Here is an 11,856-nt window from a genome sequence, read left to right as displayed (position 1 = left end):
GATAAGTAAAGGCAGCTACTACACCACACCGGGTGCTAGGGACGTCGGGCTACGTGGTTCATACCGTCCGGACAATGTCTTAGCGGTCGGTCATAAGTTGATGAACTTAGTATGCATGTGTAGTAATTGTGTGTATGACATGATGATTTGGTTCTATTTATCTGCTTATCTGTATGTTGAAATGATTAATTAAATTTACATAAGCTTACCCTTGTCTGTTCTGTCTTTATTTATGTTGCCTTTCGGTGTTTGACCGTTCGGTGATTCTCTTCGTTGCAATGATCATCCTTTTAAGTGTGAGCAGAGGGTACTTTGGAGGATACTTTAGAAGCTACTCTGGAAGACACTCTGGAGGATGCTGGGCAGACAGAACAACCCTTGGAGGCGGTGCCCGAGAATTATGTAGGACCGTCCGGTCCTTAGGATAGTTATTTTCCTTGTTTAGTTAGTTAGCCGTCCGGTACGCGGAACCTTTTGGTGTTGGCCGAGAGGTCAATGTATTGTATTCAAGACCGTTTGGTCTCTTTTGTAAAGTTGTAATGATAACTCCTAAAATGAATTGTAACTGGTGTTATATATTTATTTGGATGTTACAATAACTGCCTAATAATATTGACTATTTTATTATAACAATAGTATTTAGAGTCACAGGCAAATATATTATTAAACTTTCTAAAAAAGCTTTTCAAAATGTTAATCAAAACCTTTAGAAGATTGATTAACATTTTTCTTGTATTTACTCATCTGTCAACCTAAGCTACACTTTCCTGAGAAGAAAAGAACCTAGCAGAAACTTCTCACATCCAATCGTATTCTATTTTAACAGAATGGTATACAATATTGAAAGAGTTTGATAATTGTAAATTGTGCATAGCACTAGGATAGAGAAGGAAATAATTTCTCTTATTGCCACACGGCATGTGAACTAAGGTGGATCAAACATTTCCTTTGCACAGTTGAGGGCATCATTATAAATTTTTGGCATATCAGTTTTGTAACATTATGCATTAAATATTAGGTGGAGGTTGAATAAGCAAACAAGTTAAGATAAATAGTCATATAATAAGCAAGCCAAGTATTTAGAGAAAATACAGTAAATGACCAACTATCAGATCACTTGTCTTAAGAGTAAATCTTCATCTAACACTTTAAGTACATAAGCACAGTTGTCATCGGAACACAAGGTCAAACAAAAGACCAGTTCATAAACATAAAGCAAATACAGTGAGCATTTTCTTCTTCATTCAGTACCTTCCAAGCAACAACTCTCTCGTATGAGACGGGTCGCCCCATGCTTGAAAGACAAATACCACCTTGGAGGCATGCAAAACCCTACCAAAAAAGGAAAATTAATTGAAGTATCAGTTATGTTCACAGCAGACATCCAAATCAGAAGAGGATAAAAAGAAATTATGAAAAAAAAGAGCAGGTTCCCACTGCAAAAATAATGTATCACCCAAACATATAATCTCAGATGCAAAACAAAACACAAAATGAGTCTTAAATATAGTGAAAAAATAACTTTCAGCAGTAAGTCTTATGGATGTGGAAATAAAATGCTTTACTACAACACAAGAACAAAAAAAAAAAATATTAGACCTGTTGAATAATCTGGGGAAACTCTGAGAAGAGAATTTTTCGTCCATGATCATCGAATATTTTCTCCAAAGATATATCTTGTAATGCAACTAGGGTGGTCTCCAGCATGTCAAGCCCAGCTTGGTTCGAGAAAGTGAACACTGGCAATGCCTACATAAACAAAAATTAAATGAACGTGCTCTCAAACATAATGAAGTATCATGATTGTAGATATAGTTGAAACTGTTTTCCAATTCATTGCCACTGTTAGCACGAGGTTAGATGAGCCTATAAAATAATGTCATCCATTTCTGTTCTACAACTTATATGCACTATATTTTGATAAAGAATGGATGATAGACACATGAAACACTGATAAGTAAAGCGCTCCTACCAAATTACTGCGCAGAAAATGAGTCTAAAGTTGACGAGCCTAGAGCAGATTTTGCTTTGATAAGATCAAGGAAAATTTAAACCAGCTGAATACTAATCCACATCCAGCACATTTTAATAGGACACTCGGGCTTTTAAAATGTGCGTTATGGACACAGAACGTTCGCGAAACAGATACATGTGCTATTAAGTTGAAATAAATTTCAAGCATACCTTCAGAGTGCAGCACAATATTGCATCTGAGTGATGCCACAGGGACTTCAGCAAAGATTCATTCCCCTCGTTGTTAGACTTGAGTAACTCCACACCCAAGTAGCACCTACAAAATTAAAATAGTCAGGACAAAGCTCTATTTCTATCCATGACATTGAAAAAGAGTAGGTGCATAACCATTACATTAACTTCTTAGAGTAATTCTCTGCTAGATCTGACAGAAAGTTAGAAGTATCTAGTAATGGAACAAAAGGGAACTACTCAGGAAACTTTAGGCCCCATTTTGTAAAGCTTTTCTTGTCTTTGAAGCTAAAAACTCTTTCAAATCACCACTTCAAATAAGCTTCTATTGAAGGTCCCTTCTTTTGCTTTCCATTCATTAAAAGACAGGATACTTTCATTTTTAAGAGCTTAAAAAATTGGTGTTTCGGCTAATTTTTCCTTTAAAGAAAAGAGATCCCTAAAAAGGCTGAACCTCTACTTAAGAAACTAAACCCTATGTTTCGTTGGTTAAACCAAAGTAACAGTAATTTTTTTAACACCATTTTATAATAATATAAAAATAAGTAGGGAACTTCTGGATCACAAATTAGTGAGTACAGTGAATTTATGAAAGATGTAAAAAAATATCAATCGAATGCATACACAGATCTTGAATTTTAAATTGAAGACTCTCAATTAATTCTTGTCAGAGTTTTGATGACAAGATTTTGCAAGATAGATCAGGGTATTTGCATGACTTTCAGTGCCATGCAGCCCATTGCATGATGCATCATCTATTACAGAACTCAGCATCTATTACGGTAGGATTATTCTCCTAAAGGCGGCGGGATTTGTTTGGAAGACAAGAATTCACAATCAAGAAATAGGAAATTTCACTCTGTATATGCAATTTACCAAATCTATCAACTTAATTTCTTTATTGAATGAGGTAGAATACTAAATTTGGCGATCATCCTTGTAAAAACCAATGAAACACAATGGTCACACACAACTTAAAACACATTGCATGAGCCTGAGTCTCAGTAGTGTGAAGGCACTAAAGTTCACAAACCTGTAACTGTTGCAAATCCAGTGAGCAAGGGTTTGTGCTTCAGGAGTGCCCAATGGTGACCGGAGCCCTGTATGTGAACTCAAATGAGAAGGAGAAAGTGCTAATGCTACCCTTTGGACTGATGATATAATGCTCCGAACATATTGGCGAGCCATAGATGCTACATGCTCTTGCATATGGCTTTCAAATGCAAATTCAAATGCTATTGTCATCACAGATCTCATACAGCCGGAATTTCCAGCACACTCATTCGAGGCTCGGTTTCCACTGGGGCCAATGTCAAGGGCAGATGCAAGGTCAAGGGTCCGATTTGGGCTGGAAGCTTCCTGCAAAATTTTCATTGCAAGTATGAGGCAAAAGTTAGGAGGGGCACAGAGAGGCTAAATTATAACCGAAAATAAAGTGGTTAAAAGACTATATTCGCTAGAGTCAGATAGTTATATTATAAAAGAAAGTTTTTATAAAATAATGTGATATGCATGTATAATTCATTGATTAGCAATAACTGGGGCTATAAAAATCCTCAGTATTAATTTCAGACTTTATTTCCCCTTTTCTTTAGCCCCAATTTAGCAGATGTAGCTTTCTTTCAACGACCAAGCCTATCTTCCGATAACTAAAATATTCTTGTAGAGAAAACACAAATAAATCATTTGGTTCAACAATGCACGAGGAAAACCTTTCCAGATTCAAGAGGAATGATGCGAAATCCAGAAGGTAGAAGGGGGGCGTCATCAGCAAAAGAAGCATCAATCGGAGCAGATATAAGTTCAGCACAGGTGCCCACAGCGTTCTCATCCATTCCACTGCACAGCTGCCAAACCAACAACAAATTAATTATAAGAAAGAAACTCACTTATCTAGAAAATATTTTGATGATACGAACAGAAAGTTCCCCTCAATCATTCTTCATTTCTAGCAAGCTATCCATTAAAGAAGATGCTTGAGGACATAATTTTTTTCTCTCGTATAAATCAGAAAGAAAGTGAGCACAATGAATTATTTGTGTACCAAGTTTCCATTTCCAAGAATTATTCTGGTCAGGTGTACTTCATGATGACTAAACTCCGTAACGAATTCAAAGCATATAGAAAGCACAACTTACAGGACCAGAAAATAAGAATGCTAAGCCTGTACTAAATTCTAAATGTTACCACTACCGTTTCACAATATGCTTTCTAACCTATTAGTGTTATATGCATAAATCAGAACAAGGAAACTGGGAAACTGTCATCTATTATGAAAGAGTAAAGCATGGAGCGAGCCACTTGAGGAAAATAAAACTTACTTGCAAGAGAAACATTTCTCTGGGCATTATTGCGTCTTCAGGAGAATGAACAACTCCTTCCAATTTAATGACTTCCAAAAACTAGCATGAGTAAGATAGAAGTTAGTAACTGTTGAATTGCAAAACTATTACAAGCTGTATTGCATAATTAGTACGAATTTATCACCTCTTCATGCTCAATTGTGTGTGCTAGAGGGAGTATAACTTGACCTCCATAATTTCCAACACGAGATCCTGATAAGCTGCAAGGACCAACTTTAATAGCAGCAGCTGTGTAAGCATCCATATTGTTGTCTGCCCATTCGGATCTATGCTCCCGAAGGAACCTTAGGAGAATGGCAGGGGGCACATTCTGGGAAGAGAAATTACACGTGGCAACAGTCTAATATCAGAATAATATATGATCAAAATTTCAATATAAAAATCGGAAGTCTTCAACTGAAAACCATTTTTCAGGTAGACAAATTCTCTGGGCGATACTTTTGTTTAGGATCACAACAGAAGAAACAAAGGGCATTAAGAATAATAATAATATAACAAATAGGGCTTGAAATTCCAAGTTATGGGACTTCGGTTCCACAATGGAAACATGGGATTCTAGTATTGCGTTTATAATGTCTTGGCCTCTCCAACTACAACAGATAGCTTTTGTGATGTGGTTCTTAAAGGTTCTTATCAAAGCATGTTCACCAATAATCATTAGAAAGGTTGATTACTAATCAAACAAGTTCTTATTCCATCTGATCATTTTTTAATTAACTAAAGAATTGGTGTTCACCACTCACAATTAGTGATAATTAGAAAAGAGCACGTACTCAACTAACAATGCAAAAAAAGGACCATGCACTAAACAGTATGCACTGGATGTCTACAATATAATAATATGAGCTTAAACTGTGTCCACAAACATCCAAAAACTTGTGAACAGCAACTAAATAGACATATTTGACTGACAAGATTTTTATTTTATAATTTAAAGGAAATTCGTTCAATCAAAGCATCCTGACCTGTAATAGCATGGATGCTTTGGCACATAGCACTGCATTACTGACAGACGGGAATCCGTTGGCAAAGGGAAGATTCAGACCCATTAATTTGTCAGGGGATGAATTCACTAGAATAGTAACGTCATCTACACCATCATTGCCAATTGTTGTCCATCCCTCATCTGTAAACCCATTGAGTGCCTCATTGAAACCCCTGTCATAACATAAAATAGATGTGAGATTCAAATTTATTTCCAAAGACTTTGAACAAAAACCACAGCACTTAAGTAGAATATGTTAACCGGCTCAATCTTTGGCTAAGAGCTCGTAGGGCTGCTGGTCGTCTACCCCACCCAGTGACGTTGGACTGAGAAACTTCATGTGAGATCTGCCTTAGATGACGTAGGGCCTACTTGAAAAATTAAAAACAATTTCCCCTTTAAAATCTATTAATCAATACTGTTATCACCAAAAAATTAAATATTATAATCATATGAATATATATAGGAACACAAACAAATTATACTTGCTTCTGTATCATCAGAAAATGAGACAGAACAACCATACCGCCATAGTTGTCTTCTGAGCCAGCACTGTTGATGATTCGTACAGTGGCCGTAGCACTTCTGGTACACTCCATGGCTAATAATAGTATAAACATGCTTTCGTCAGTTTAAGGCAGAATACAAGTATTAAAGCAACAACTCAAATTAATGTACCTCTAAATCCATATGATCAACAATATGGATGATGGAACCACCTCCTTCACAAGGTCTGATTAGGTACCCACTAGGCAGCATCTCTGCCCTAACAAAATGTTGCACAGGAGGCATGCTTGGACCATTTTGGGTATTTTTAAGAGACCTCTCACAGATCTAAGGCACACATTGAGAATGATTTAGACACATGTCTTGAAGGAGAGTAGGTTAGATCATTACATGGGCGAGGTTTGTTATTAACCATAATATCAAATCAAATACAATTTTTTGGACAGAAACTTTTAGAATCATTTACCACTAGACTTCCATCGTCTAAAACAGAAGTATAACGCAACAACCAGAAATCTCGGGCAGGTGCCAATGTGGTTGGTGCATATAGCTGATCATCAAAAGCAACAAATGAGCATACATATGATATTTGGTTCCAATCCATTGGGATAAAAAGCCTTCATTCATGCACAACGATATTTTAATTTACCTGCATATAAAGCAGCTCAATGGTTCCACCATTTGCTGTGGGCAGCACATTGAGAACGTCAACAGCTCGGCAATCGCGAAACCACAAAGGCCGATCTTTGAGGATTTCGGCAACCTGGAAAAAGTATGTTTGACCATGTGACCGATAAACTCAAGCCAGACATCAATGAGTAATGTGAATAATAGTAAATCTCGACTACTTACCCTAGTGGGCTCTAGTCCCACTAGACCACAGGCTCGTGCTGCCACACCAGAGCAACCATGAGAAATAGCAACGATTCCAATGGAATCCGGACCAGGCTGTGCACATTCAACAAGAATTAGCAAATAAATGTGATTATATAATTTTTTATAGAAACACGTTTTTGTCACAAAATTGTTCAAAAGAATGAAGATAATTGGAATGCCAAGATTATCTGAACGTGGTGGAGTAATAAGATATTCCATGACATATTTATAATCTTTTTACAGCTCAGTTATGGTGTATTCCTATGTAATAAGTAGAGGATAAAATAACTAACTGATCAACCAATGAAAAAAATTTCGGATACCTTCATTCCAGGCATTTGGACCCACTCTACAGCAGTCCCAGTAGCCTTAGAAAGAAATTCTGCTAAAGTCTCTTCTGCAATGGACAAAAGCCTGGTGGAAAATAAGACACGATTCCGTTAGTCATAAATACACAGTGAAGTTGTCACAGACCACAGTAACAGAAAGGGACCCAATAATCATACTCCCACTAACCCTGCAGGACTCGCATCTCGTGGGGGTTGTTGAGTTGTCAAACTATGCTGACCACTCGTCACCGCTGATTCACAACTTGTGTCTTTGGTTGCCTGTGTAGTCTGCATCGAAAGCACCATGCTAAAACATTTACATACAAAAACTATGAAAGAGTTGATGAACATTGAAAATTGAGCACGTAATTGCTAAAACTACACAAATTAAAAGAGAAAATCAAGCTCCGGAGTCTTTTACATTGGGCATCATTACTTACAAAGCCCCCAACCAAAAACAATTCTTACATTTTGAGTGTGTTGACGAAAATAACCATTTTCATACACCAGTTGAGACACCTGTTTCTGCAACCTATCGTTCTCCTCCATCAGCAGCTTATTCATTGCAGTCAACTTCCTATTTACAGCTTGCAACCGCGACGACTCCTTTCTCTGCTTCTCTCTACATCTGAACAACTCACAAAAACAAAACAATCAGTTACCTGGACAAACCACCACCATAACTTCACAAACTCTTCATTTCACATTCATTTTCCAGTTCCCTCAACTCTCACACCATGCTAAAGCCGTGAAAATACACAATTACAATCGGTTGCATAAATTAAAGAAAAAACGCACAAAAAGGAAAAAAGGCTTAAAATAATAGAAGAACAGTGACGTTAGTTAGAGTAACAACCTTCTGTTCTGGAACCAAACCTTGATTTGTTTAGGCTCAATGTTAGAGAGAATGGGGCATTCGCGTATGAGTTGCTGGCGGCGAATGGAACTTGGTTTGGGACAATCATGGTAAAGCCTCTCCAAGGCTTCAACCTGCTCAGGTGTGTAACGGACATACTTCCCGTTATCAATTCCGTTTTTGCTACCATCCTTGCAGGACATTATTTCCACAGCAGCCAAATCAAATTTTCACTAAAACCTTCTCCTTCTTTACCTTCCTACCACAACTCCTAACCAAGATCCAACGCACACACACAGTTTTATTTTATCACCTCAAATCCGGCACGATCGATCTCCCCGATCTCACAACCTGCTCCGTCCAAGGCTGCTTCACCGATCTCCGTCCATCGGCTGACACGAATTGGAATCAAATCTGCGAAGCATCATTTTCATGGATCAGACATGAAGAGACGAAAGTATGTGTAAATTTCACAGAGAATCTTTGATACTGTGAAGGTGTGAATAGTCTCTGTTATCAAAAAGAGGAAGAAAAAAACGTGAAACCAAACCCTAGCTCGTTCTCTCTACAAGTTCAGATTCACCCTTCGCTTTACTCACAACTTTCATTGCTTCCCCACTCTGTAGCAAAACCGGCACTGTTATTTTTAAAAATATTACTAAATTAAACAAGAATAAGAGTTTCTAAAGATTGAAGTGCACGAATGAAGAGAGTGTTTAAAGGAATGGACCGAACTACCCCTTGTACACAGAATACTGTCATACTTTTGCCTTCTCTCTTTAATTCCTAAACTTTTTAATGCAAGTGATATAACAGAAACCAAAATGGCATGGAAGAAGGAGTAAACTAAGGTTTTGAAACAGGTATATATATATATATATATATATATATATATATATATATATATATATATATGGAAGATATGGATGGGAATGGCATATCATATGGTGTGATGTGGCATACATACGTACATTGCATTCTCTGCAGGATATGACCCTGAATGGAAGGTGATTGGACATGTGACATGGGAAATTTTGAGGAGGAAATGGGATGTGACATGATGGGATGGAATGGTAGGTATGTACAGTGAAACACATAGATGACTTAAGGGATTCAGAATGATGTGGCATGTCAACCTAAGTCTATTTAGAAAAAACAAAAAAGAAATTATTTTCATCACTCTTTCACTATCAACAACCCCATCTGTCATATTGATTCCGTGACCCGATTACTTGCAGAGTAAACAAAAAGGATTTACAGTTAATTTTATATTCATATAAAAGTTTAAATTCTTTTATATAATTCATTATTTTCTCTATTCAAATTTCATTACCCTGTATTGTAATGCTTATTAATAGAATTTAATTGATCAATTACAAAAACATCTTTGAAAAGTTAATTAAGTAATTGTACATTAATAATGTTTTTAACTTGACAGTAATGTTAACTTCGTGTCATTTAAATAAACCTGTAAGAATGAATATTAAATATAACTAATATAGAATTTATTAGATTTAAAAAGGATTTTTTTTCCTTTTATATAATTACTTTAAAGAGTTATTATTACCATAGTTTGTCATATGTATCCGTTGTTGTGTCTTTTATATATTTTTGAGACATTTTCAATTAAATAAATTAATCTAGTTCTTTTTTTGATTAAACTGTTATTAAATAAATTATTATTTATAAATTTCATTACAATAATAATAAAATAATTAATTAGAAATATAAAATAAAATTTATTATTTATTTTAAATAAATATTGTTTACTTTCAATTAATTTACACCCTTTCCACTGTATCTTCTTTTGTTTACTCTTTCATTTTTCATTATTTCTTCCAAACAAAACAGGGAAGATGAAACTGTGCCATGTTGTGCAACTTAAATAAATCAAAGTTATTTGTGTGTTTTGGGCCACTGAAAGAAGAAAAGAAACTGTGGGCTTTTTTTTTTCAATGGTTTTCTTGGTTATAATCCTTCACGAATACCAAAAATAAGTTGTCGGAACTAAAAAGAAACCATGCATAGGAGAATAAATTCAATGTAAGTTGTACATTGAACTAAAATTATATTTACATGTATTGGAGTTGGTTGTATATTTTAATATGAAATTATCTTTACATGTATTAGAGTTGGTTGTATATTGAACTAAAATAAAGTTTTTTTTTCTATCTCATTTCTTCTATTACATACATGGTGTATTATATATGTACAGGTAATACATAGTTTATTATATATGTATTGATCATACATAGTATATTGCATATATATTGACAATTAAGTACGTATTGATTGAACTATGAAGCAATAGTATAAATTAGGAGAAAATCAATTAATAGATCAAAATTAATTAATTCAATTAAGCTAAACAAGTTACTAATTAGATATAATAAAATTAAGTTGTGATTAGGTTGATCCAAAACAAAAACTTATCAAAAAAACCTATAGATACTTGTTAAAAGTATTATTGTTGAAACATTTTACGACGTGTTTATTAGAACTTTCGATTGATTGAATATGAAATAACTTGAGCATCGGAATATCTTTAACAAGTTTACATGATTAGTTGGAGCATCTGAACAAAAAGGAAGGAAATTGAGGAGTGCAAAAGATTGTTTTAAGTGTACACTCGACCCATACACCCGAAACATTTTAGTGTCCACTGTGGGGTGAGCAAAAACTTTTTAAGTCTACATGGTAAACACAAGGAATATGGTAAGCAACAAAGTGTATGAGGAAACCGTTAACAACCAGATGGACCCGATGGAGATGACGAGGAGGATGCAGAGATAGGTGGATGAGATGCAAATGAAGTATGAAGAGGAGATAAGAGCGCTCAGAGTCGATAATGAGATATTCGACAAGAGAAAGATGGTAATGGTCCCGTACCATCCAACACGACTCTTTCGAGGCCAACCAGGCAACATTAGGAAGAGCAAGATCGAATGAGCCAAGCTAGTACTTCCACCGCAGAGAAGGACCATCATCATTATGTCGCAATTTTCAACACGATTGATCTTTTACCATTCGTTGCAAGGATTATAGAAACACCTTTTCTCCGATAGTTGGATGATGCTAATATTTGACAAGAATGGTGGGTCTACAAACTCGGTCGAGCACATTCAGATCTTCATAAACCAAATGGCGATGTAGACTACAATTGACACCATATGGTATTGAGTTTTCCTAATAAAGATCCAATTTAGAGTTTAACATTATATTATGTTTTGGGTGATTAAGAAATCCCATGAAGATTTTCAATGGACATTAATCTAAAAAAATTATCTAGATGTGAAGGTGAATTTTAAGAAGTTATAAGGAAGGAAAGAAGTTCGCTTAAATAAGAACTTGAAAGCAAAAGCACAAAAATAACAATGGCAAAAAATAAAGAGCATAAAGAACCAAAGAAGAAGTAAAGATGAAATAAAGGATGAAAGAGATGAAAGGGGAAATGGTAGCTCAAGGAACCCAGGTCACATAACGACCACAAAGGTTCACCAACCCAAGATGAGTGGGGATACCACCACTTGAGTGCTAAATGAACATAAGGCTACTAAACACTACAAAAAAAAACTTATTTAGAGGGGGTTATTTAGAGGAGGTTATGAAAAACCCCCTCAAATTAATATATTTTATAATGTTTAATTTAAATCATGAAGGTGTTAATGATAACGGGAGTTTTAATGATTTTTAAAGGAGGTTTATAACCCCCTCTATTTCAAAGGAGTTTTAATG

The 11,856-nt window shown here is 35.5% G+C and overlaps 1 protein-coding gene across 2 annotated transcripts; it reads right to left on the bottom strand.

Annotated features, from left to right (window-relative positions):
- Window positions 1–1,025: 1,025 nt before the first annotated feature.
- Window positions 1,026–8,931, bottom strand: LOC106774122 (homeobox-leucine zipper protein ATHB-15). Of its 2 annotated transcripts, XM_014660980.2 has the most exons (20): window positions 8,860–8,931; window positions 8,672–8,741; window positions 8,122–8,535; window positions 7,734–7,893; window positions 7,453–7,553; window positions 7,260–7,350; window positions 6,913–7,008; window positions 6,710–6,823; window positions 6,527–6,610; window positions 6,232–6,387; window positions 6,080–6,154; window positions 5,815–5,921; window positions 5,534–5,726; window positions 4,693–4,878; window positions 4,527–4,607; window positions 3,918–4,052; window positions 3,239–3,564; window positions 2,185–2,290; window positions 1,600–1,749; window positions 1,026–1,332 (listed from the first exon to the last, which is right to left on the bottom strand). In XM_014660980.2, exons 3-20 carry the CDS (start codon window positions 8,322–8,324, stop codon window positions 1,186–1,188), a joined length of 2,511 nt encoding a protein of 836 aa, XP_014516466.1. In that variant the 5' UTR covers window positions 8,325–8,535; window positions 8,672–8,741; window positions 8,860–8,931; the 3' UTR covers window positions 1,026–1,185. The 2 variants fall into 2 exon arrangements, with proteins under 2 accessions (XP_014516466.1, XP_022641727.1); XM_022786006.1 differs by lacking the exon at window positions 8,860–8,931 and having other exon boundaries at window positions 8,721–8,738.
- Window positions 8,932–11,856: the final 2,925 nt, after the last annotated feature.

This window comes from Vigna radiata, chromosome 9, assembly GCF_000741045.1.
Source record: "Vigna radiata var. radiata cultivar VC1973A chromosome 9, Vradiata_ver6, whole genome shotgun sequence".
Lineage (NCBI taxonomy): Eukaryota > Viridiplantae > Streptophyta > Magnoliopsida > Fabales > Fabaceae > Vigna > Vigna radiata.
This window is presented reverse-complemented; position numbering and strand designations above follow the sequence as displayed.